Here is a 27904-nt window from a genome sequence, read left to right as displayed (position 1 = left end):
GACGACGCAGCTCAAAGCCGTGCGCTCCCGGCGGCAGCGGCGACAGCAGCACGCGCACTAATTCGGTGATGAGGGCTCGCCAGTGGTCGCCGAGCTGGGCTTAGGCCGCCGTCCCAGCTCGCTGCCACTCGGCCCCGCCAAATCCAGCCGCTGTTTTATGCGTCTGCCCTTCGACGCAGCCGACTGCCATCCCGCTCCTCGTCCTATTCCCGACGGCTGCTGAGAGCTCCTGTTGCTGCGGCCCGGGTCCTCTGCCTGGGACCACACGGACTGCTACTCAGCGTCTCTGCTGTGGAAGAACGCGGCAAGTACCTCAAGAAGAGAAAGGGCACGGCGCCTTTTGTCAGATACGGCCAGTTGGGAGAAAGGACAGCCTCTTCCACAGTGAGTGTGGGCATCGTGGGCTAGCCTGCTAGATAACCCCACAGCTCTCACCTCCATTCAGTCCTGGAAGAGAGCCCTGTACGACCTGGGTACCAGAAGGACTTCTGCTTCACACGAGTCCTAGTGCCACATCCAGATTCGTGCTCGGGGGTGAATCGGACTCTTGCTTGAAAGAAGAAAAAGCACACGTCAGGCGAAGACGGAACTGAAGCGTGGCCGTTTGGTTGCGATATGCTCATAGCTACCATCCTGTCAACGCTGGTTATCGCCGCCTTCATTAACTACTACTGCCGAAAGCTCCAGCGCAGGATCGAGGAGGAGGAAGCGCGCAAGCGCGAAGGTGCGTCGGCACTCGCTGCTCTCTACGAGTCATCGCTGAAGCCGCAACAGGCGACGACCACGACCTACACCGTAACCTCCGCGCTCTGTTCTGTCTTCGAGAAGGGCGAGGACATGACGACGGCCCCTAGGATGGCGACGGGCGACGTCCCGGCTGCCGAGCCGGAGACGGCGCTGTCTCCTGCCCTCGGCGACACGGAGACGGACAAGGAGGACGACAAGCAGGACCCTGAGGTCCTCAGCCAGGGGGAAGGGATGCAGCAGCAGCCCAGCCGTGGTAAGTGCACCTCCCATCATCAGCCTGACTACGCTAACTGCAGGGCAAAGGCCTCTCCCATGCCTCTCCATTAACCCTGTCCTTTGTCAGCTGCGCACACCGTATCCCCACAAACTTCTTAATCTCATCCGCCCACCTAACCTTCTGCCGCCCCATGCTACGCTTGTCTTCTCTTGGAATCCAATGGTCATGGTCTACTGTCTTGAGCCCTGGCACACAAGCACTGTAGTGACTCGGGGGCTGTGGCGTTCGGATGCTGTGTACAAGTCCGAGAGCTCGAATGCCGGCCGCGGCGGTAGTAATTGGGTGTTGTAATTAGGTTATTACGCCGCAATCAAGAAAATATGTGGGCATAATTAGATAATTATGTGTTAATGTAATTAGGTGTCCCTATGAATTTTGACGGAGCTGAAATGCTTAAAGCTCTTGTACTGCACGATGCCTGTGCAGAACGTTAAAGGGCTCTTAAATAGTCAAATTTAGTACAAAGCCCTCCAGAACGACATTCCTCACAGTCCACGGGCAGGTTTTGAGAGTTAAACCCCAAATACCCCATACCGTTCTTTACAATCTCGCACTCATCTCATCATGATTGGCAGCTCATTAATGTCAATTCGGAGAACTAGGAGACAGGAAGAGGCACGGTCTAATATGTCCTGCCGTTGTGAAAGTTGAGCATCATGTGTTGACAAATCACGACAGGCAAGAGACGCGTACTGTTGAATTCTCAATCGCAGTTGACTTCGTTGTCCCTTTCGTGGAGGGAGTGAAAAATTCAACCCACCCCCAGCGCCTGCATTACGAAGCAGAAAACACTGGCCTTCACTGGGATCGCAATCGATGGCTGCAAAGTATTTTTCACCTCCTTAAATTAGCACTATCGAGCGACTGGTTAACACCACATGAAAAATATCCCACCTGAGATCTGTTCTGCCACAACATCAAAGAAACCACCCCAATTTGATTCTGGATCTGTGGCCTTTCCATTCGTATCGTGCGGCCACTAAGAGTGTCCCAGCACGATGATCTTAAAACAACTACTTGCTGGGCGAGTCGCTCCTTAGTTTAAACTTCACAACGAACTGCGCTAACACACAAGCAACAGACACAGAAGCCGCAGATGACAAGACTGGCGGAAACCTTGGCCCCTGTGTCTGTATCTTGGGTGTTAGAGCAGTTAGTTGTAAAATTAATAGCACGATCATCTCTGCGATAACCATGATGCAAAACAAACAGCAGTTACTTTAACAACATGATGCTATGGGTTTGCTGATAACTACGACATTGCGTAGTGAGGTGCTTGGAAAGCGCTGTGCAATCGCCAATGAGGGCAGCCGTACCACCAGTCTCGCCGTAGAGCATCAGTCTACGGGGCACGTGAGAGCGTGAGCACTTGGTGCGAGGGTTTACTCCTTGTCTTTTTCTTCAGTGCTGTGCAGGTTTGTGGTCATGGCGAGCTAATTAGCCTACTATATATATTTGATTTTAGTGCGAAAGCCGTACTTAACTTGGTCAAACGCGACCAAAGATCGTGTGTGAAGCCTCGGAGTAACTCTGGTAAGCTCGGGTTAGTTCGGAGAAGCGTCGCGCCAGCTGCAGCCAATGGGAGGAAGCTCGGGTAAGTTCGGAGGAGGGAGGAGGGCTTCGCGCCATCTGCCGCCGAGTGGAGAGAGGATGTGAAGATCAAGAGCGAGAAACGGATTTGCGTGCACATGTGTGTGTCGGGAAGAAGAGGCGAAAAATAGCACGTTTACTTGGTTTAACTACACTAAAACCGTACCACTTTTTTTTCGTGTACAAGTTGTGCATTTATTATAGAAGAAATAACTCACAATTGCACTTAGACTCTCCTTCCTGCTTAGGGGATCAGGATTTTCCCGTATGCGGGCTGTCACCCGAAAACGTCTTCTAAATATCCTGCTGATGTGCACTGAGCCGGTGATGTTTCTTATACAGGGGTGGCAGTGGGCCCGCCTGTGGGATCCCCACTAAACCGAAGCTGCGACTCGAAGCTGACGTCCTCGGATCCTGCGTCGAGCAAGTGAGCCTACATTTTGCCTTACCTTTTTACTACCACCCTCTCAAGCCCACCACCATTTCGCGCGTCTCTTTGTCAACTGGTGAGACGATCGCTTGGATGGCCCCGGGTAGTGTTACGAAGGAGACGAAGCAGTGGCCCGGGACGAAGCGCTGGCGCTAGGCCTGCGGCCGTTAAATCATCCCTTTCACATTGTTCATCGCGTCTCATTCTTCGGCGAGCCACCACGTAACAATATTAGTAATTTAACTGCACAAAGCAGTAGGGCAACAATATCAATGCTTGCCGAAGTACACTTGCAACGCTTGACAAGCCGCAAGAAGCCGGCTTACTGTGCATAAAAAAGAACTCTTCAAAAAACAATTTCACGGCAATTACAGGAGGAAAATGCTGAGGACAGACAGAAAGACAGAAAAACTTTATTGAGCAAGTGAGTTTTAGACCCAGCTGGGTCCCTGGGCCACTGCGCGGTCCCGCACTGCATCAAGTAGGTCATGCCGGGACATGACGTCGGCAGCCCGAGTCACCGCAGCAAGCTGCGATGTCGGGTCTGCAGACATGAGCAGGACCTCCCAGTCCTCCCAGCTCGAGATGGCTTGCTGTCCCCGCGGGGGAGGGTCGGCAGGGCAGCCGAAAAGGATATGGGAGAGTGTGGCGTGGGGGTCACCGCATAGGGAGCATGAAGGGGATGTGCCGCAATAGTGGGATAAAAGCTGAGGGGATGACAGAGAGCGGGTCTGGAGGCGTCTGAAGAGGATCTGTTGGGAGTGCGTAAGACAGGGGTGGGGAGGAGGGCAAGTCCGACGGTCCAAACGGGGTATTTGCGTGAGCTCTGCAAAGGTGTGCGCCCGCTCCCTCGAGAATCCTGGATCGAGACTGTCCTGAGCCCGGCAAATCAGACCTCGGGTCAATTCATCGGCAGCCTCGTTTCCAGGGTTCCCAGAGTGAGCCGGCACCCACTGAAGCTCTACCCTGTGCGGTAAATTTTGGGTAGGGGTGTTCAACAATTGCCAGGCAGGGGCATGAATCCTGCCCTTGGCAAAGTTGGACAGAGGAGAAAATCGCCACCACCATCTGCTGCATCGAGCAGCAACAAATATACAAATATAGCATTGTCCACTGAGAACCTTCAAAAAGCAGCGCACCCTCCTATGCGACATGGCGCAATGAACGTTTAATGCAATGAGGAGATAGCGCATGCGCAGTATTTGAAGCGTGCAAAGTTTACCTGTACTAATACGTAGACAGAGTTTTATCCAATAGTCCAGCAGTAAATAATAACCACCCGTTTGGACAGTAATATATATAAACACATTTTTAAGCTTATATATTTAACTAACGTGAAAAACAGTAGGGCGACGTCTCAATATAAATGGAGACGCCTCGTTTCGTTAAGCGCTGCTGGTTCCTTATGAGGCACCGAGCAGCAACAAATGAAATCATGAATTAGTCATTTTAAATGCGTCTCGACGGTGCAGTTTTCTATAACAAAGCGCTGAACTTCTCCAAAGCAGAAGTTCACAAGCACAGTGACATACAGTCGGGTACATAAGTCTCAAAGACACGTGAGCCGCAAAACAAAGCTGATAGCTCTATTATTAGCCACCGGTTCGAGACCACACAGTGAAAGTCAAACCCGTTTTCTCTAAATTACCGTAGTGAAATAACGAGACAAACATGGTTCCTATACATTCGAGCGTCTGGATACTTTTTGCAGTAACAAGAGATACGGCTGAACCACCATGTAACCATTTAATGGGCTCTTAACTGGCTACTATTCAGACAAAATATCAGTACACAGTTATGCCCTAACGCAGCGCGCTGTAAGAAAAGGTGCGCTTTGCTTTTATCACTGAAAAGTTTCATGAAATATAGAAACCTTCACAGCACACACACACACATCATCATCATCATCATAAGCCTTACTACGCACAATGCAGGACAACGGCTGCTCCCATATCCCTGCAATAAACCCTTCCCGTGCAAACTACGGCCACCCTCTACCAGCAAACTTTCTAATCTCATCCGCCCACCTAACTTTCTGCAGGCCCCCGTAACGCTTGCCCTCTCTTGGAATCCAGCCTGTTACCTTTTACGGTTATTAGTTACATTTCTTTCGCAATGCATGTCCTGCCAATTCCCACTTCTTGATTTCGAGTGGGATGTCATCAGCTCGCGTTTGTCCCATGGCCCACTCTTCCTGTCTCTTAACGTTACACCCATCATTTTCCACTCCATAGCTCGCTGCGCTGGTTTCAGCAAAATTTAATCCCTTTTTCATTTGCCTAATGTGTTTTATAACTGTTATATACTTTCCTCTTAAGAGATACTGAGAAACTATGCACGACCTGAAAGCATATATATCACGGAACAAAGTTTGTTCCTAAAACAAAAGCTTCACACTCGAGTTAGATGCGCGAACAAGGTTTGCAATGTACTTTAAAAAGAGTTAGGTGTTGAGCTAGTTGGCTTTTTGACAAAGTATACATATTTTTAGCGCGAACAGGACAGGATACAGAAAGAACGAAAGGCAAACGCGGGCGTTAATTCAGGATACTTGCACATCAAGTCGCTGAAACGATGTTAGTCAGGAGCAGGTTGACAACCTGAAGATCTTTAGAAGACAAAGAAAGAGGAGCCCGATGTACAAGAAATATACTTTAAAAGAGTTAGATGTTGGTCTTCCAGCGTCTAATTCTTTTAATACAAGAAATATATTTTTAAAAAGTTAGATGTTGGGCATCTAGCATCTAACTCTTTTAAATTATATTTCTTTTACATCGGGCTCTTCTTTGTGTCTTCGAAAGGTTTTGAAGTTTGAAGTAATGATTTAGCGGCCGCAGCAGGCACGGGGCAGGGTTAAATAGAGGGATATGGAGCGGGCCATTCTCCTACAGTGAGTGTAGTTAGGATGATGATGATGATGATGATGATGATGAAGAAGAAGAAGAAGAAGAAGAAGAAGAAGAAGAAGAAGAAGAAGAAGAAGAAGAAGAAGAAGAAGAAGAAGAAGAAGAAGAAGAAGAAGAAGAGATGATGATGATGATGATGATGATGATGATGATGATGCTAAAGTAAGCGGCTGCTTCGACGCGTCCTTCGCAGGTGGCTCGTGCAGAAGGTGGTCGGCCTGCAGTCGGCGGCCAGGGGCTTCCTCCTCCGGCGCTCGGTGTCCCAGCTCCAGCGCGAGCGCCAGGCTGCAGCCCAGCGCATCCAGACGTGGTGGCGCTGCAAGCGCTCCAAGAGCCTGGACGCCGCGGGCGACGCCTTCTTCAGCCAGTACGAGTCCATGCTGGACGCACCCGTCTACCGCGTCTACGACACGGACGAGAGCGAGGTCACGTGGTCCGCCGACGAAACGGACATGCTCATCGAGCACGTGCGTATCCCCCTGCTCTTTGCGAGACCTCGCATCACCCATAAATTATGGACAGTGGCATTTCTCAACGGGAAATAATTTATGAGCGCAATTTTTTTTCGTAAATTTTGCTGTAACAATCAATATATCCCAAGAGCTCCCCTCGGCAGACTTGCATTTTTTTGCTGTTAATAATAATAATCCTTAATTCCATCAGGATGATGGAGGAGGTTGTGGGTAAAAGCTGCTCGTAAATGGCAGCACCCTCAGCAATAGCCATGACTCAGTCATGATGATGGTGATTTGATTTTATTGACGTAAGGGCAGCTTGGGTGCTTGGGCGCCAAGGATAACACGTTGTACTGCTCGAGGTAGCTCCAAGGACTCATAGCAGGGTCCACACAATGTTACGGTGCGCCCGCAGGTGGCGCTGAGCGAAAAGCAGAACCACGCACTCGTGTTCCCGCTAAGAGTGGTCAACAGTGTACTGTCAGCATCGAAGAAATCGTGAAGAAGGCATTTGAAATGACAACAGCAAAGCAAGAATATTTGCCTTGAGTCAGGGTATTTATCAGTGCAGTTGATTTTCGCTTCGACAGTGCGAAGGCTAATGCGTGGTAGTGCTTCTAGGGCCTTCGTGTGTTTCATATGTAGAATTTATTTTTGTTAAAAACGCTAAGGCGCCTGTGTGCTGTGCGATGTCAGTGCACGTTGAAGATCCCCAAGTAGTCGAAATTATTCCGGAGACCTCCACTACGGCACCTCTTTCTTCCTTTCTTCTTTCACTCTCTCCTTTATCCCTTCCTTACGGCGTGGTTCAGGTGTCCAACGAAATATGAGACAGATACTGCGCCATTTCCTTTCCCCCAAAACCAATTATTATTATTATTGCCTTTAATTTACACGACTGCGACCGCGTGGCGCTGAGCACTCAAAATCACCGCGGTAATTTCGAATGCTCGGCACATCCCATTTATTTTCTAAGCGAGTCGGAACTAGTCACTGTGAGCGCAGGAATATTTTATAGCTACAGATTTTGCAGGAAAGCTGGGCATGTTCCTGTTCGTGTTTTGCTTTGGCGCTGGCCGTTTTTGTACCACTCTCAATTTTCCGAACTGTTGATCAGGCCTGCGTGAAGGACTTGCTCATTGGCCACCGCCCTTGTGTTTTTTGGCAGAGTGACGATTCGGGAGAAAGTGAGACGACGCAGCAACTGAAACCACAGCGCTCGGAGGAAAGTCAGCTCATGTTCGGAGACCTGATGAGCGTCACCGACCAGAGCTCGCCGCTCAAGTTCGCCGACGTGATGAGTTTCATGTGAGCAACAACGCATCACTTCAGAGACGGTGCCCGAAAGTGTAACGTTTGGTTGGACGTTCTTGTTTACATCACCACTTCTACCAACAATATAAAAACTGCCATATTTTCCGGAGTACAGTCTGCGGGCGATACATGTTCGCGCAAGTTTTAAGATATTGCGCCGTGCAAATAATTTACAAGGTGAACACTGAAGCGCTGGCAGACGACGGACGAAAGGAGGACGAGACACACAGTGCGTCTCGTCCTCCTTTCGTCCGTCGTCTGCCAGCGCTTCAGTGTTCACAATGTCAAAGCAACTCGCCCAACAACACACCCTGCTCAATTTGCAAGGGTAGGCTCTTCCCAGAATTTTTAGTAAAAAGCTCGTAGATGCATTCCGTGAACTGCTTGAGGAAAGTTGCAGGTGATCGGACAGTACAGTATTTTTGTATTTTCAGAATCGCCCTTTATAGCATGCCATTCATTGTTTTTTTTTTTACGGTCATAGTTGCGTGTGTTTTCGTTGCCAACGTTACACTCGTGCTTACCATAACTAGGTGCTATCTCGCTTTCGAAGAAATAGAAATAACGGCTTGCCACTCCGCTTGCTCCTATGCAGTGTCAGTTGTCTCTTCATTAATTCTTCCTTATCCAAAGTATAACGAAGCAAAGAGCTTACACTGACTTTAGTAGAACGGCGAGTTGAGCGCGTTGGTACATATTTCAAGAACAAAAACAACGCATCAATAGGGCAAGAAAAAAGACGGGACAGGCGCTGGCTAGCAACGGAATTGTTTATTGGAAAGGAACACATAAAATATACTCTCTGTATAACCAAGAGCGCGCATGAGCTGCACCAACATTGATAAGCTGACAACTTCAGTCATGGTGATCACGATTAAACAGTTCACAGTCATGAACGAAGACTCTAGTTAGATAAACTAACTAGAGAAATCAGCGAAGCATTTCATATTTTTTTTAAAATCCGCGACGCATGCGTAAGCACCCCATTCGTCCTCGTTCATGACAGTGAACTATTGTATCTCGATCTCCATGACTGCACTTGATGGCTTATCAGTGTTGTTGGCGAAGCTCATGCACGCTCTTGGCTGTAAAGAGAGTATGTATTATGTGTTCCTTATCAATAAACTTTCAGTTGATGGTCCGCGCCTGTCCCGTCTTCTTTATTGTCCCTGCAGCTGCGCCGTTTTTGTTCTTCAAGTTTGCGCCGACATTCGACGCACTCTCTACTGCAAACATGCCGAGAGCCAAATAACGCAGTGCGCATGCGCGCCCTACGCGGAACGCAGGAATGACGCCCAGGGCGTGGTGAAGTTCGCCGAGGGCACCCACTGCGATCTGTTTCGGCTGCACACGGGGGATGGCACGTGCGTGCTCAAGGTGGTCAACCTCGAGTTCATCGTCAAGCACTGGGACACCCTGTACGCGGAGGCCGTCATCAGCCTGTGAGTCGCCGCGAGAAACACTGCGCATCCCTATTCGACTTCCCGAATAGGGAACTTGCGCTGAAGTTTGCGGTGTCTACTGCAGCGCCATAACACACTGCCTAGCGAGAAGAGCACGCAGTTTTGGGTAGTACTCTTAGTGCTTTCCCGCGCCGCCTTCAGGCGCTTATTGGCGTGAGCCTCCGCGCTCTGTCGAAGGCGCGCGTGCCGTGCGTCAGCTATCTGGGCTACGCCGAGAGAAGCTAGGCAATGAATGCTGTCAGCCAAACGCGGGTATCTAATCGCGCAGAATGTGTTCTCGCGTTTGCAGCGGCGCAAGCGGCTGACAAAAGCAGTTCTGAGTCACCGAATGGAACAATTGCAGTGCCACCGTTGCAGCGCAGGTTCCCCATAAACAGCATGTTTCAAAACAAAGCCGACGCTGAGGCAGGTATCGAATATCGAGCGCTAACACACGTAAACATAGGTCGCCGGTTCGAATCCCTGCCGTGAGCTAGGATCTAAATTGACTAGTACCTTTATGCTGCACTAAACGCTGAATCGCACGACACCATTCGCAATATTCTCCAGCAAATTGTTGGCCTCTCATGGCGATTTCCACTGGTCGTGCTGGAGGAGATTTTCTTGCTCCGCGACGACGAATTCGAGTTCCACTGGTCGACCTGGACCAACCGCGCAAATTCCGCTGGTCATTTGGAGCAATTCCGTTCCATATGGAGCGCACTAGGTTGACCCGCCGACCAGCGGCGGATCTCGCCGGAACTTGTAGCCAGCGATGTCGTCACTTCCGAAACACACATGTGATTTTTGGTTATTTTTAGCTCGTGCAGGAATGTCAGCGGGGGACACTGGGCACTGTTTCCCGCGAGCGCGTTTTGCTAGTTGCTAAACCGTCGCACCGTAAACCGCACCGTACCGTAAGCACTCTGTAGACGTGCGATATATATTCATTTATTAACTTACCTAGAGCATAACTGTGCTCCTCATTGTCTACGAGGTTCACCAAAATGCGGTGCACCTCAGCTGCAGGCGTAACATGAACAAAGCGACTGGTAGGTTCCATCGCGAAAGAAGTGCCTGCTCACCGCTATACTCGCCGCCTCTCGTCGTCTGCTTACGCGTATTTTGGCGCCAGAATTGCCAGACGTCAACTTCCAGAACCAGGACTTCCGCTGCGCCCTCGACATGTTCCGCTGGTCGGCAACGGTCGCTGTGCTCCGAGGCGGTTTGGGACGCTCTTTTGCGATTCGAGCGCCTCGCTTCGGATCCACCAGAGGAATTCGCCATTAAATGTTACACGAATGCCGGGACTAGACCGCCCGAATCTGATGCCTGCCAGACAGGGATATACATACCGGATCAACATAGTTAGTGGCGAATTCCACTGGTGGATCCGAAGCGATGCGCTCGAATCGCAAAAGAGCGCCCCAAACCGCCTCGGAGCACAGCGACCGTTGTCGACCAGCGGAACATGTAGAGCGCGCAGCGGAAGTACTGGTTCCGGAAGTTGAGGTCTGGCAGTCCTGGCGCCAAAATACGCGTAAGCAGACGTCGAGAGGCAGGCACTTCTTTCGCGATGGAACCTACCAGTCGCTTTGTTCATGTTACGACTGAGATGCACCGCATTTTGGTGAACCTCGTAGGCACTGAGGAGCACAGTTATGCTCTAGGTAAGTTCATAAATGAATATATATCGCATGTCTGCAGAGTGCTTACGGGGCGATTTCCAACGAGGAAATTACCCTTCGCAGGGGCTTCTGCGAAATGTTTCTCGAAAAATGCTTCGAATAGGTACTTTTCGTTGTCGCTGCTGCTGTCCGAGTGCGCGGACCCAGATTCCGACGAGCTCTCGTCAGACAACGCGAGGGCTATTGCTGTTTCATACGATGCCATAATTGAGAGTTGTAACCTCTATGATGCGGGTGACGAAGACGACATATGCGCGCAAAACGCGAGCGCGCGGAACAGCGCTAAGTGTTCCCCGCTGACATTCCTGCACACGCTAAAAATAACCAAAAATCACAAGTGTGTTTCGGAAGTGACGACATCGCCGACTACAAGTTCCGATGAAATCCGCCGCTAATCGGCGGATCCACCTAGTGCGCTCTGCATGGAACGGAGTTTCTCCAAACGACCAGCGGAATTCGCGCGGTCGGTCCAGGTCGACCGGTGGAACTCGAATTCGTGTGTCGCGGAGCAAGAAAAGCTGCTCCAGCACGACCAGTGGTAGTTTCGGATTGTGGTGCTCGGGCATCGCGCTGCCGCCTGTTTTTATTTTATTCTATTATGTAACCACCTCGGTTCCCTTGGCAACCACTGGGTTACGATTTGCGTTATAATGCACAACGCTGAGACTCGACACGCGAAAAGTAGAGGTTAACGCTCTAATACAATGTCGTTGCTATGGAGGCTGCCATCTTGGATTCTATCCTTGGAAACATCATAACTCGGAGGCTCGAAACGCGACCAAAAGAGCTAACGCTCGAAATATTCATAGGCGACCATCAAATACGCTGAAAATCTCAGTCCAGCTTGTCGCATTGCCCGCCCCACCATGACGAAGGAAGAGTTCGGGGGGGGGGGGGGGGGAAGAGGTTTGTACCAGGCTCTGTTGCGGCACTATATCCGGGGAAACGCGTGAGTTGCGTGTTCAGCTAGACGGTCGTCGGCTCCTGCTTTGCACCTGTACTTATCGTGTCAGATGGGACGGTGACGTCATAGTAAACCTGACACCGAACGTCTTGAAATCGGTCGACGTCCCTGATACAGTTAGTGCTATAAAAGGGAATGTTGCAGGGCCCCACTACAACGCTAGGTTGCAGAAGCGTTCCAATAATGTGAAAAACGCTGCAGCGTCAGCTGTTGAGAAGGATATCGGAACCCCCCCTCTCTCTCCCTCTCTCTCTCTCTGTTTCCATCTCAGTATTTGACCGCATACCGGGCAGATATATATAACGGAGGGGATTGCTGAGGAACAGTTTCTGGAACTCGTGGTTCCTTCTGGTTGGCCTTGCCTCGTCTCAGTATTGTTGGTGAGACACAGGGACGTGTAAGCTTGATATGTGCACATTCCTAATAGGCTCACCGATTGCTGCATCATGCGCAGATACACAGATAGAAAGGAGTTGAGTCACTGACCGTGAATCAAATAGACGTATCGAGCTTAAAATGGAACCCTAGTTTTCAATATGACTAACGGGAAAATGACGGTTTAATAGTTTTCAGCTTTTATCGTAGTCTTTTATTTTGCACGGCTATGATGAAACGTTTTCGACTTGGTCAGTGACCCGAAGTTCGCCTTGTAAGAATGCTTCATCCTCACCAGACGGCATTCCATTGAACGTTGGACTACACCGCTAGCCCCATTTTGCTCTTAATTCCTCCGAAATCATCACAACAGGTAGCCGAAATTCAATTCCAACTTTGCATTGTCGGAACGTTTAGCAAGTGAAAACCTCTTAGCTCACAACCGCTGGCTCGCAAAATTATTTTTTTTTCTTCAAAACTCAGGGAGCTGACGAAGCTGCGAAAAAGGGTTGACTACCACACGGAAGGCTTCACCAACACAAAAAGGTGAGCGGCTTACAGGCATGTGTGATCTCCTCCGAGTCTCCGTTTGGTGTATACTGTGCAGCCGAGTGACTACTGAGGAATCAATGACAACACTAAACTATATAATATATAATTGGTTTTTGGGGCAAGGAAATGGCGCAGTATCTGTCTCATATATAGTTGGACACCTGAACCGCGCCGTAAGGAAAGGGATAAAGGAGAGAGTGAAAGAAGAAAGGAAGAAAGAGGTGCCGTAGTGGAGGGTTCCGGAATAATTTCGACCACCTGGGGATCTTTAACGTGCACTTACATCGCTAAACGGGACAACGAGTTTATCACGCCAGTGCATGCCGTAGTTGCTGACGAGCAGTAATAGTACGCCTGTAGAGGAACAGTCCCAGGCGAATATTCCCTTCCGGGGAGTTTTCTATGTATTCTCCTTCTGGGGGCACATGCTTCGTTCCTAAGTGACTCAGGTGCTACCAATACCGACAAAAAAAAAACGGCTTATCTTGGTGCGGACCAAACTCGACACATTAGTCACAGCAGGCTCATCAGTGCCACTTCGAACTAACACCTCCCGAACCCTTATCATTGCGTGTGGCACCACCAAAACTCAATTTGCTTCCTGCACACATACAAGGTTACTGATTTTTATTTCAAGTAGCCTCATGGCTCAGACGGTATAATTCAGGGGAGTGGCACATATTACACAAGAACTGTCAGGCGAACAGTAAGAGAACTTAGACATAAGGAAAAACAAACACATTTCTACAAAAGGCAACAAAAGTAAAGATTTAGCAGCAATAACGATGTAAACAGCTCAAAAACAAAAAATATGATAGTAAATAGTCGCACTTCTTTGTAGACAACAATGATGTAGAATTTCGCTATGTTCGGGGCTGCTCTAACGGAGCAAGTTAAGCGTATTTTCTTAATATAAACCAATGAATGTGTTCTAGTTTTCCACAAAAATGGCTTTTACTACCAAGTAAAAAAAAAACTGGTATCTGAAAGACAACAAAAACAAAATATTTAGCTATTTCTACGTAGAAAGTAAAAAAGGCTAAACATTTTGCGCAATTCATCATCACAGCAGGCACCCATCGAGTCACTTACGTGTCGTTATTGCGTGTTACTAGATAGCGGTAGTGGTCGGTGCAATAAGCCTTAGTCTTTTTTTTTTATTCCCCATTTCCCCCTTCTGTTCTTTCCTTCCTGCTTCCGCTACTTCTCAGGGTATTCTGCCTCTACGACCGTTACCCCCGAGAGCTGATCCAGGCCTGGAAAGATTACACTTCCTGGAAGCGGACAGACCACCAGTACGGACCCGGTAAGCGAAGTGCCGGCCGGCTCGCAGTGGGATTTGCCGGCTATACGGAAGATTTCGATTGTCACATTAGACATTCGTGGAATCTTGAGCGCTTAACACCTCCATCGTGGAGCCCATCCGGAGTATCTTGAGGGACACTTAACGAAAACGAAAAGGGCGAATACACCGATACATGTAATAGCCCGAAAGACGATAGACCAAGAAAGAGAAAAGACAACCCGGCGTCGACTGACAACTCTTGTTGGCGCTGTCTTGCCTCTTTCTTGGTTTGTTGTCTTTTAAAGCGATGGCCTTATATGGCCATTTAGCACCGAAACCCGGCGGCATCGGTATCGGTGGGAAAAGTGGTCTCACAAGACCTTCAATGACGTCAAAGAAAAAATTTCTTGCAAAGATGGAGGGAATCGAACCAAGGACCTTCAGATTGCACGACGAGCGCGCAGTACAAATTCCACAACGCCGCATTTCTTCTTTGCGAATAAGGTGAACTTAGTGTATGCGTTGCCTTGCGGCTGCATGCTAATCAGTATAAATATAAAATATGAATATAAATTAAAAAATAATGCTGTTTCCGCCTTCAAGGCATGTAAGTAGTTATAATTTCCTTCTGTTTTCTTCGCTTTTGCGCCATTTAGGCCGGACCAGCTGTTTCAAGCTAATGTTTCTCCAAATGTAGATACATAACACCTCAAGAGGGTAGCGCCACGGTGAAAACTCGGAGCATGTAGTGCCTGAACTGATGCATAGCAAGCCTGGACACTGTGGCCCAGAGGCAAGGAACCCTTAAGACGACGTTGTAGTGCCAAAACAACGCAAAGATAGAGACAACACCGAAGTTTTATTTTGCCGTATTAATCGTTCCGCCGTGAAATGCAGGGATGTGGCATGCGCTGTGCTGCGAAGCCAGGTAGTGGTTTTTTAATTAACATATGCTGAAACTTAGCGCATACTCCTTATCTCAATTTCTGCACTTTCTTCTTTTCCTCCGCCTCATCAATGACTTCCCTGTAACAAATAAACCTTTTATTTAAAGATATCAAATCTCTAAATGAGCAGTACTAATATTTTACCAAGATTACGGATTTGCGCAGTCGTGCTCCGTTTAAATACTTTTTATTCTTTCAAATTTTTGTTTTAAGTTTATGAGAAAGAAGTTAGCTAAAGGAAAGTTACATTTTTGGCCCTCCTTTTTTTTAATTGAACCTAAATGAATCGATCAGCGGTGAGTATCAAGTCTCAATAACGCAGTGAAAGCTGTGTGGGGAACCCCAACATCCCGTGAGGATGTTCGAGACAGTTTCATGTCAATTTAGTTAGACGCGCGTGTAACGCATCTTGCGTACAGTGGGCAGCGGTGTGTCTAACGGTCATTTTGTGCGGGTGAGTTCTGCTACTATTTATTTGGAGAACGGATTATCGCATGCGCGCTAGAGCTTCTACGGTAACGAGTAAACTGCTGCCAGCAACGCCTTCGCGTTGTCTTTCTGTGCAACATTAAGCAGAGCTCTTCACAAACGCGCTGAACTCTATACAACAGTTATTTTCAGATAGATAACGTTTGCATGTCGTGGGACAACAATCGTATAAAACTACTCCCCCATACCGGGCACATAAGAACCGCACTGTCTGCTCTTGTTCAGTGGACCAGACCGGTGTTCATTTCTTTTGAACCTCTGTTTTATTACATTGTCTCTAGCCGTTATATCCTTGTTGGCCTTAGTCATCAGTTCCCTGTACTGGGCCTTTCTATAACCACTCGATCGTGTCATCTGTCGATGTTTCAGGTAAAGCCTTTAGTCCTAACTATACCTTTATCTCGTTAACGACGACGTCAGTACGGACACCGATATTCGAGGCGCCAAATTTTGCCCGTTCGCTTTTTTTTTTTTTTACCCACACACCTGGCATGGTATCGAATGCTAACGCGAAGGCTCCCTATCTCCATGGGCAGTTAAACACGGGGCCCGGTTGCCCCCTTTACAGCCCATTATTTTTCATTGCTGCTGTTTACGTTAAACGACCCAGTTTTTGTGGGCTTCCTGTTCCGCGTTTGCGCGCGAGTCCCGCAACGTCGCCGTTAATTACGCTACTGCTTTTACGCCTCATTAAACTCGCTTCGTTAAAGACTCCCTCACTTTGCGAGTTTCTGTTCGGCTTACAGTACTAACCCCTCCCCCACCTCTTCTTGCTATGTTCTGAGTTTGGCGGGAGCAAATCATGCGAATCGCTGGAAACACTGAGTTCCCACAAAAAAAAACGTTGTCCCAGGTGGCCACGTCGGTCGAAGTGGCGCGTTAATTACTGGTCGTCAAATTTTGGTAATTACGCAATATGATTTCCCTTAAAGCTGACAGTTTAGTGATGTCATAGCGTTGACATCGACCGTGCGATTAAAGGCCAATGTCTGGAAATTTTGTGCGCTTGTTTGACCATTTCGTTAGTCTTGACTTGAGCACATGCAACATTGGTCGAAATTTTTCGAGCCACAGGACGTGAGGTTGAGTCGCCTATACACTCCATCACACAACTTAACTTTCCGCGCTATGAGTGCTAGAGATCTCCACAGCCAATTAGGAGGGTGCATTAAACGTTTTCTTGCGCAAATTGTCTTCTGTTTGCGGCGTATGCAGACATGTTTGAAAAAGCGAAATGAAGAAACATGACGCAGTTTTTTTTAATACCGTGTGCACGCTTACATGCTCTAAACTCAAGTATTTTGAGGGCCGTTACGCTGTTTGTCATATTCGCACTTTTAAATCAATCGAATATCCCGGTCGCGGCGGTCGAATTTCGATGCAGGCGAAATTCTATAGGCCCGTGTACTGCGCGATGTCAGTGCACGTTAAAGAACCCCCAGGTGGTCGAAATTTCCGGAGCCCTTCACTACGGCGTCTCTCATAGCCTGAGTCGCTTTGGGACGTTAAACCCCCATAAACCAAACCAAACCAATTCTTCGAATGCAAATTGAGACAAGATGATTTTAGTCTAGTGGCGTCATCTGGAATTAAGAACGGAAACCGTTTTTGTCCACAAATCGGTGTTGTTCTTCAAGCCTAGGAGCAGCGAAGTGTCACTCGAAATAGAAAATAAAGCAAATTTATAGCTCATGGATTTTGCTCTAGGTGATATGAGACAAAATGAAAGCCCGCTTCCACATTTGTGACCATTGAACGCAGTTAAAGCCCCGATAACAACGATAAATTCAATTCGAAGCGAAGTGTCCATGCTTCGAAGAACGCCGCCATCTTGGATAAGTTAATGTAGCGTACGCAAGAGTCGCGAAATCTAAACTAGAGAATTAGCGTATAGAATGCGGGCGAACGTTAAGGCTCGATTTGAAATATGGTTTGGCGCATGCACTTTAGAATACGCAGTCCCATATGACCATTTGTACACTGGTACTACATTCCGGAGCGTCAGAACGTCGCCTCTGCACTCATCCTAGCTTTGGTAGTGCTGCAAAGAACTGCTGAGATGAAGTATAGTGGGTGTCTTCAGACACCCCTGACACTCCAAAACCACGAGAAAGGAGGTGAGATACAACAGCGCCCGAGGTATACGGCTGTGCAGTGACTATCATGGTCTGGGTACTTGCATAAACTGCACGTGCTGCGCGCTCTTCTTTTAGGGCTCCCATGCTTACCCTAACGTACATAGTGCTGCTGCACTGAATTCGTTTCTGGCCATCCAGTAAGCAAGCACGGCTTACGGAATCCATGTAAATGTCCCACTAGTACTGCAGTTATTTCCTTCGACGTGCGCAATTATTAGGTCTCAACTTGTTTATGTATAGTCGGGGACAAAAGTCTCTGGGACACGTGAGACGCAAATAAATCCGATAGCTCTATTAGAACCCGGATGATGGTGAAGTCAAACTTACGTTTTTTAATCTCTGTTAGTGAAATGATGTGGTCGCTGAAAACATGGTGCCTATGGTCGTAAATCACTTCCTTATCGTCCTGTAGGCTTTTGTACCCAATAGCTCGTGGTGGTAAAATGTATATAATAAGGACGTTTCTGTTATATCTCACTCAGAGAACTTAAAGGTGACGTAGTTGGTGATTAGACTCTGAAACACTCCACCTGCGCAAAGAAAGGAGACGTACAATAGACGACCAGGAATCACCGCTTCTTAACGCTCGTGCTATGTGTCAAAACCTCCTATTAGACCAAATCCGGACAAAAAGCTGTCGAATATCGAATGAATACCGAGCATTTTCTCTCCAGAAAGTTCTTGAAAGAAGCCGGCTCAGTGCTGTTCAACACTCGCAATGCTGTTCGCAGCTGTCAAAAAAATGTAACCATGTTAAACCAGGTAACACGCGGCCTAGAAACCAATTCACGGTAGCAGCGACTGTAAGAATAGCATTTTTCTTCCACTTGACAGCACGTGCTTGCAAACCTTATTACGCAACTGACAGAGTTAGACTTCTAATAGCACTATAATAGCACTCAGAAAGAAGTTAGGAATTTAGATATAACTCAGCAGCACCATGCACCAGCTTAGCTGTGCAAACTTTATGAACTGCTCAAAGAGAACACTGTGGTCGGAATAACCGCTTTGTACTAGAATATTAGCTATTAAGAAAATATTCCTTAGTACGGAATATCCCATTCTCCATTCCGATATCGGCGGTATTCGAATCGGTTTCCAAATCTTGAATACAAAGCACACTAGGCACACATGAAATCCGTTTAACGTTGTTGGTATTTTCTGTACTTAACGCCGGAACTGTTCATGGTTCTCGCTGCTAGTTCTTTCTTATTGACTTCTGCTTCATCTTTTTTTTTATTCGCTCTTTCGCGCTTTTACAAGCCCGCGTATATTTATATCTCGTTGCTCACTCAACTTTTCGACTTCATGGGGTAGGTGTAAATTGGTCTAATAGAGTGACAAGTGTGATAATCATAACTCCAGTGCTGGGCTGGAAAGTTCAGTACACTGGAGGATCGAGGAGATTAGAGGTTTCATTCCCCAAACATTTAGCGCTTTCATTTTATTTGAGGAACGACGCCTCGCCATTTACTCGTTACAAAATTATTGCCTATATTTCTCGTAGCTTTTTAATCGCATTACGTTAATAGATTACGCATTTATCAGTGCTAATCGATGTGTGCTCAACGCATAACTCCGAGTTGCGAAGTATAATCACTTCGGCCTTGTTGTTGCAGACACCCTGGACACTCCGCAGCCGTACCTGGTCTTTTGCTTTGCCAACGCTGGAGTGCCTCTCACCCAAGTTAAGGTGAGGAGGTACAACACGGCGACCTTTCCCGAGCCATGCGAGCATCTAGGCAGATTCATTATTTCTCCCTTACGTATAGACCTGGTGGCCAAGATAGTTCGGGGTTATTTCATTAAAAACGTGCTTCGTCTAAATCACACGGTCATAAAAGTCTTGTTCAAACTTCACTGGTGCATTCCCTTACAAAAAATTTTTAAACAGTCTATAGACTGTTCATAAACTTTTGTCTATAATGTCAATAAACTGTCTATAGGCAAATCCTAGAGAACAGTCTATAGGCAATAAAAGTGCTATAGACAGTCTATAGACAATCTATATATTTATGGCCATACACCTTTAGTAGACTTCTGTCTATGGACAGTCTATAGACTATGAACCGACAAAAATAAATATCTACAGGAAGACAATAGAGTCTATAAGAAGTCTATAGACTATTTTTACAAGGGTTCAACGGCCACGTTTTCCACCGAAAAACGGTGAACATTTTGATAGGTCGGCGCCCACTTCCTCGGTGGCTGCCGTTGGCTGCAATCTGTGGTACGTCACACCTGGGGCGCGCTGCTATTGGTCGCAGGGAGCTCCGCGGAAGCTGAGGACATTTGCAGGCACACAGTGTGCAAATCCGCAGGGAAGGGTGACTCACCGCCACCTAGTACCTTACTACCTATTGCCTAGTACACCGTCATCGTAGCTATGTAGTTTGTTCGTTGTAACAAAAGAACTGTAGCGCAACCAAGACGAACGCAAGAAAGAGGCACACAGGACTAGCGCTAAACTTCATCTAACTTTATTCACTGGCAGCGCAGCAAATATAAGGAAAAACCAGATCACGTGCAGATCCCAGTTCACACACACCACTATCAACAGAACCGTTCAAAGATAGATAGATAAAGAGGAGGAGGGAAAGACAGGGATGTTAACCCGAAAGGGGTTCCGGTTGGCTACCCTGCACTGGGGAAGAGGGATTAGGGGGCTAAACGGAGGAAGAGAGAAGGGGAAAAAGGCATAACACACACACACACGCACAACGCTGTCACAATTTGTCACTCAATCCAGTCGCTCGCAAGAAGGCAAAGAGTGCCTTGTATGCCTTGAGGGCAGTCGACTGCTGTGGCCACGGACCGAGGATCTTTTGCTCTGTTAATGGGCGAGGATCGAGGCGGTCCAGGGCACAACACAGTGTATGTCTTGCACTCGCAAATGCAGACCATCGCTCATCTTCTCTGTGAGAACCGTTCAAGATATGCCATATCCGATTTGTATAGATTCACAGACGTATCGCTAACACAATATACCCCTCTCTATATATGCCTGCGCCTCTGTAAATGAGGAGCTTCACAAACGAAAAGAAAATATCATTCATTCATTCGTTCGTTCATTCACTCATTCATGTGCAGCTGGACACGGCGCTTCAGTTGCGCAGCATCCTCCAGCAGGTGGCTCTGTCGCTGGCTGTGGCCGAGGCGGCGCTGCAGTTCGAGCACCGGGACCTGGGCCTCAACCACGTGCTGGTGGACGAGACCACCTTGCAGCTATTGCAGTTCTGCATCGACGGCAAGAGCACCATCATCAACAGCTGGGGCGTCAGAGCCACCGTCATTGACTTCGCCGCGGCGCGCATCAACAACGCGACCAGTGAGCAGCGTTTTCTCTTACGCCCACGCATATCCGAGTGTTTGGCGGACTACTTACTGTCTGGTCACAGTAAAGCACTGTCACAAATGCGATCTACTGAACAATGTTGGCATCGTCATGACTAGAGTGTCAGTTCGAAATAACCGGTAGTTCCAGTGAAGCAAAATCGATTTAACGAAATTCCGCAGTAGCTTACAATTTACAGTGGCGATATAGGCCACCTGAACCCAGGATGTTTTGCTGTGAACAAGGGTTAAGTGGGCTATTCAATTTTCTCTTTTTAATTTTTGCGGTATTCAGGTTGGGGCGCTATTTAGCGACCTCAGATCCGTGTACAAGTCCGAATATTCAAAAAATATTCTAATTCGGGTTTCTTTTTAGCCATAGCTAAACTACGCCAGCCACTTCGCGAGGGCAGCGTGGCTGCGCGCTTAGCCGTGGCACCACCGCTCCGCCAGCTGTGCGCATGCGCGGAGTGACGTCATAGCCCGCAGCTGGTACGTGTGCGCGCCGCGCGCCTGGCTGCTGCGCCGACGGCGGAGCAGACGCTGCCCGCCTCGTCAGTTGTGCGCATGCGCGGAGTGACGTCAGAGCGCGCAGCTGGAGCGCATAATCTGGGAATGCGCTAGCTCCCCAGGGGCTAAAGCAAATATAAATTGTAGAGAAACCTGGGAAGCCATGCTGCGGAGCGAGATCCCTGCTCCACAGCAACAAACCATCCACCTGGCGGAAGAAGCCGCAAGGAGTCAGGACCTCTTTCCCTGCTTCTAACCTTGGAGGTGCTGGTCCCCGTCACCCAGGCCTGAGTGCCAGGGACGGGGAGTAGGAGGCCTCTTTATCTCGTGGAAAATAAAGTTGGTATCGTCATCGCCATCATCTGTTGTGCGCGCCGCGCGCCTACATTACGCTAGCATTTCGAACCTTCAGCGTGGCGGCGCCGTGGTTACCGTGGCAGCTGCCGGCGGCCCGGTGCACCGGCGAAACCGAGTGGGGGAGGAGTGGAGAGGGGGAGAGAGAGTTAATCCACGCCCAGGGACGAAGATAAAGAAGGAACGCCCAGCAGAACGCAGCGACGAAAGACTGACTTTGCCATTCGACTGAGCGAGTTCCACTCGGCAAGCTGTAGCTATCGCACCAATCCAGGTTTAACCAGAGCTAAACCACAAGCATTTTTTTAGAGTGATTTTTCTTAGCAAAAACATTCCGTTCTTAGCGCTTATTTCTATGCGAGGCATACAAAGCTCCATTTCGTGTTCACTATTTTGATGAACAGTCCAGAAATTGCAGTACATTTTATTTCCTAATTCGTTACAACTATTTTGTCCCATACGTTGCCTCTCCCATCAGGCCCATCAAATTTGCGGTAGGCCCACCTGACATAATATAAGTTGGCAAAGTGGGTGGATTTGCATTTTAGGCGCGTAAAGGTCAGCTGTAATAACTAAACGCTGATGTTAATCCAGGAGACCAGGTCGGTTGACCGGCACAGTACCGAAAAACACGACCTGCTGGAATTCACACCTTTTTGACCAGTTTTTCATCAACTTAGTCTTATCCTCAATATTTATCTCCTTATAAAAACGAAATCACGTCAGCCTTAAGGTAGGTTATACTGGACACGTGGCGGGTAATGTCAGATAAATACCCAATTAATATCGTTTCGCGTTTGAAAGTTACTGGGCGCTAGGTAGCAAAATGTCGCATTTTGCTCCATGTGGCGTTTTGCCCAACTTTGTCCTAAAAGAGGGACTTTGGGAGGTCAGTTTCGTGGATTCCACACTTTATGCATCAGTATTACTTGAACGCTCGCACTCAAAAATTTAAAAAGCCCCTTTTTTATGCTGCCAGACCACGGATTCAAGTGTGATGCTTTGTTTTCCATGTGTAGGATAACGGTAACGCTTCTCGCCTTACCAGGAAATAATTGCTTAGTTAAGATGACGCAACTAATGCTGCCCTTTCCCTTTAGCTAGCCTCTAAGCCTTTTCCCTCGCTTTACACGAGCAGTTATTCGTATTTATTTTCCCGATCACTGGCTTCTGCACATTAATTTGTTGTATGTGCAAACGTAATGTGAATGTACCTGCCCCGTCATCGCAGTCTTCTGCTGCACCCCAAACTTTCCGTCTACTGCACCTTGTTCGAAAACCAGCGCGGTTTACCTTCGTAATGCACCGCGTGACATTCGGAGGCGCCGTTAGCAAGGCTATCACCGCCAACACCCTTGCCTCTTGTTTTCCTTCGCAAATCCGAACATTGGGTAAACCTCTGTCAGTAATTAATCTGCATACTTGAAATTGCAGGGTCTGACCACAGCGGCTGTGGCTTCACAAGCAGAGCGCCGCCTGTCGCTAGCGGGGCGCAACGGTTGAAATCGCCTTTCATTTTTTTTCATATTGGCGGGGCATTACTCGCTCCCAGCGACAGATGGAGCCACGGCTCTTTCTTGCACGGAATTTTACTCTGCGAAGAGCCACTATATGTTCCATCCGAACTCGCTTTTAATTTTCTGAAAATTGGCGCTCTTACGTTACCTTAGTTAAATCTTGCGGAACTGACCGTATTTTAGCCGATGAATTTTACGCTCGTATTTTAGACCGCAAAGTTACCAACCGGAATTAACCCATATCACATTGCGGTTGGGGAATTATGACACGATTTGGCGAACTGTCATTAACCCCCAACCAGTGCTTAAAGTGACGCAAGTCTCAGGGTAGAGGGTCTCAGACCCCTTCAACAATATTGGCAAAGTATCTGAGACACCCGTGCTAGAATGCGGGGACTGCATGAATCAGAAGAAAGCAACCATTTTTTTATTTTGTCAGTGGTGGTCGAAACATTTCTTCTCTGTCATTTCCAAAATTTCGCGGTGATTTTTATTAAGAACCATTAAGATGTTTTCTAAAACACGGGAGGAGACATATACAAAGTTGGCAGCGCTACAGCTTTGTAGGGGGCTAGTTGGTTGTACATACTGAGACTGGGGAGAACTACAATCAAGACAAGGGGACAACACCACATAAGAACACCACGGGACACGAGCGCTCGTGTCTCGTAGTGTTCTTATGTGGTGTTGTCCCCTTGTCTTGACTGTAGCGCTCCCCAGTCTCAGTAGGCACCGCTGCACAAGGTAGAAGAAAAATTGAAACCCACTGTCTAATGCAGCCTCTTTGTGAAGTCTGAGCGCGGATTACCTGACTTCTTTACCAAGAAAAGCATGTAAGCCATTCCTAGAAGGAAGAAAAAACATAATGGAATGTTCATAAGAACAGCACCAAATTGCAAAATAGGTGAGCTTCTCTTGAAATTTTATTCGCTGGATGGGGCAAGTGTAAGTGAACTCCAAGCGGCCTTATGTCGTGCAGTTTTGAGGGCCCGGGAGCGAGAAATAGCTAATCAGTAGGTTTCAACGGATTTTGATTTGTCAGAGCTGGCCAGCTGTTGTCACGCTACCTTTCCTGGACATGCTATAGTGATGCAACAGCTGTAGGGACTCCACTAGGGATCAATGAACCTAAATTATTCGCTGCACGCCTCCCTTTCTGTCACTGTCTTCGATAGGCGGTGCCTCCCACAGATGGCAAGCTGCACCATTGCAGCAGCAGCGGAAGTGCACGAGGTTATACGATATCATTGAAACCACGTTTTGTTCGGGAAGCTAGAGCTAACTCCAACTGCGAAGACTAATTCACGAAGCTCTCCGTATTTAAGAAGTGAGAGTGCGTAAAAAAAAAAAGCTGCCATAAATGAAGGAGGTGTACTGAATTCTCGTTTCGTCATTTTATGTATCGCGTACAAGTAAGGTGATTTTTTAGTCTTATGTCAGCACAGGACTATAGCTGCACAGGACTAGTTCCTGTAGTAATATTCTAACCCTTCCTTCAAGTCATGCAACAGAGATAATATGCTTACAAGAGTATGGCGGGGAATGCTTAATTGCAGTAAAGCCACGCTTTAAATAACCCGCGAAAAGCAGCACAATCCACCAGGGCCCATCATTGCTTCACACTGAAACAAACAACGCACTTAGTTCCAAAATGGAACGCAACGGAGTTGTGTGGTGGAACGTAACAGGCATAGTAAAACACCTTTTTTGTTCCGAAAAGTGGGAACACTCATTTGCTCAGCTTCTAAAACTGCCAGCGTTCAGCATCTGCTTGTTCTGGTGTACTCAATCTTACGCGCGCCATTTTACTTAACAGACATACCGACATTCTCAGCTTCCGATGTATGCCAAGCGCTGTCTCATAGCAATCGGTTACATGAAACTAAACCTGAATACAATAATTGCATTACAGCCGTGGCTAAATTAGCTTCAAAGCTTCCGTCATACTTTTCCCCATATCTTGAAGATGCGTCTTTCAGGGCTTTCTGTGGCAGCTTTTACGTGCGAAATTTTCATTGCAATTTCACGTTGCAAACAGCTTAAAAGTTACAAAGGACGCGCAGTAAGTGGTCACTCAAGGATAAGCTGAACCCTTCGACAATTAATGCGGCTTATTACTCAAGTTATTAATTTTCGCCCCATACTTTTCTGTGCAGCCGGTCAGGTCGTGTTCTCAGACCTGAACCCGTCCCACCCCTGTGAGTCCAGGCACTCCAACGTGTACTCCATCTACAAGGAGATCGGGACCATCACGAAGTAAGCGATGCATCATTTTCAAATTAAGCACACGAATGAAAATGCGGCAGTGGTTAGGGAGAATCCGCCCAAGTTGGAATAGATTTCAAACAAGGAAATAATTACAGGTTAAATGCCTGAGCATCGCCATAAAAAATGCGCAGCTTCCTTAACTCTTTATCAAGTATACTGTCTTATCTTCACAGTGCATTTCTTGATTTTATTTCATCAAAAAAGAAGATTTCTATGAATTCTATGAATTCAGTTCTATGAAAAATTTCTCCATTGGAGGGAGGGGTATGGTCCTTTCTGGGGCTATGCTGATGTGCGTTCAGCATCAGAGGACGCATTTCTCAAATTCAAATGTGGGTAATTTTTTTTCATACACTCGATTGAAGCTGGTAACGTCCAGGCTGAAAAGCACTCCGTGATCGCCGTAAGAATGCGATTGGCGGTGCACCTAGCCTCAGTGATCTGCGACTAACGGTCTTGACGGCATCTATGCAATTTTCTTGAGAAGTCCTGCGGTGGCGGCGATACTCGCATCTCATTTTTTTTTTTTTTGTAGCTCAGAAATTCCCAGTTCAGTCAAATTTGTCTCTTTCCGTTTAGAATATGGTAATCTATATTGCTACAAGCGTCAATTTGTTCTCAGTTTCCCTCTCAAATCTGCCCCAGGTGTCAGTTAGGCATGCCCAGGAAATCTGAAAGAACGCTTCTAGTTTGAACTACTGCCACCGCGAGCTTCACGGAGCGGCCGCGCCGCGCCGAGTAGGGTGCCTCGATGCGCGCGCGAGCGGCGGAGAGGGCGCGCGCATCGAGGCACCCTAGCGCCGAGACTTAAGCAGACTGCGATTTCGGTGCACAGTTCAAAATTATCTATCAACCACTGTTTTACTGAGCGTTCAGTGGCAAGTTTTTTCGCATTTGATTTCATTACTAGCCTGTACCAACTAGCAAATTTCGCAGTCTTAACACGTTCACCACCGCGGGAATTTCGAATGTTCAGTACATTGCATTGATTTTCTATGGCCGTCAGAAATAGTTGGTAACGCAGGAGGCGTTTTATAAGCCAAGTTCTGCAGCGAGGGGAAAGAATTGGATACTGTGATCGCCATGTTCGAGCATAGTCTCTCACGACTCTCCATTTTTGTCGAAATTACGAGTTTAAAATATTCCCGCTGGGTTGTGCTGTGTTACGCTACTGCCAGCCGACAGGTGGCGCTATTTGGTGTATATTTAGGAAAGTTTGGTATGTTTCCTTTTCTATCTCAGCCGTCATATGGGTGCATTGCTTCGGCTCCTGGCTACGAATGTTTGTGTTGGCTTCCCCTCTCTTTTCTGCCACCAGGGGCAACTGGGCAGGCTTCTACCCGCGCACGAACGTAGCCTGCCTAGCGCACCTGACGAACCAGCTGTACCAGGCGTACCAGAGCAAGTTCGCCCGCACGAGCGACCGCAAGGAGGCCGAGGCCTGGGACGAGATCCACTCGTGGCAGCTCTCACTGCCCGAGTACGGCTCCGTGTGCGACTTCGTCAGCGCCAAGCTTTGAAAGCCAGCGGCACGATTCAACATTCCTCTCCCCCCCCCCCTTTTTTGTTTACTGGCCTCCTCCTCCAATTTTTTTTTTATTCGCGCGCTTCGCGGTTCAAAGAATAAATCTCTGGCTGCTTCGTGGCTCTGAACGGTGGCTTTCTTAGGCAAGTTGGTTTTCACTTCTACCTACCACAACAATTATGCTCTTACTTTCATATCACATGCTCTATACGGAATCTCATTGTGCGTGTTCACCGAGATTTAAGTGGACTGCGATCTCGGTGAACAGTGCAAAATTATCTTATATGTCGACCACTGGATTACTCAGCGTTCAGTGGTAAGCCTGTACCAATTAGCCCATTTCGCATTCTTAACACGTTCACTGCGTCGCGGATCACCGGTGGGTAACGTCATGGACTCCTGCTGTGCGGCACGAAAGTCTCGTGATGAAGTCGCGGGATAGCTCAGATTTTTCAAGCACTCTGCGGAAGACGCATGCCAAGTCGCTATTTCCAGCAGCCATAGTCACGGACGGGCACCTGTGGCACGTACTGAGGCGAGCTCACTTATTTATAGCGCTCGAGTGATGCTAGTTTCAAATATGGCAACTTACGTGCGGTAATACGAAATCACTTGTGCTTGCATTATGGCGCCATCTGATCGAAGACGTTTTCAGTGAGTACCACATGAGGGCGCCACGACACGCCACGCAAGAAGTAAATTTACCCGAAACGTATTTATGTACTTTGTTAATACAACATCTAATTTATACGCTCATAATTACCCACGTATGCTTTTAAGGCCACTTTGCATTCACTA

General features: G+C 47.8%; 1 protein-coding gene across 1 annotated transcript; it reads left to right on the top strand.

Annotated features, from left to right (window-relative positions):
* Positions 1-27234, top strand: LOC144106884 (uncharacterized). Its single transcript, XM_077639831.1, has 11 exons — positions 1-1000; positions 2957-3041; positions 6144-6417; positions 7574-7713; positions 9006-9161; positions 12672-12734; positions 13952-14046; positions 19219-19292; positions 20690-20927; positions 25470-25569; positions 26900-27234. Exons 1-11 carry the CDS (start codon positions 616-618, stop codon positions 27099-27101), a joined length of 1812 nt encoding a protein of 603 aa, XP_077495957.1. The 5' UTR covers positions 1-615; the 3' UTR covers positions 27102-27234.
* Positions 27235-27904: the final 670 nt, after the last annotated feature.

The sequence above is a fragment of the Amblyomma americanum genome, chromosome 10, assembly GCF_052857255.1.
Source record: "Amblyomma americanum isolate KBUSLIRL-KWMA chromosome 10, ASM5285725v1, whole genome shotgun sequence".
NCBI lineage: Eukaryota > Metazoa > Arthropoda > Arachnida > Ixodida > Ixodidae > Amblyomma > Amblyomma americanum.
The sequence above is the reverse complement of the archived record's forward strand: the minus strand, read 5'-3'. Positions and strand labels throughout refer to the sequence as shown.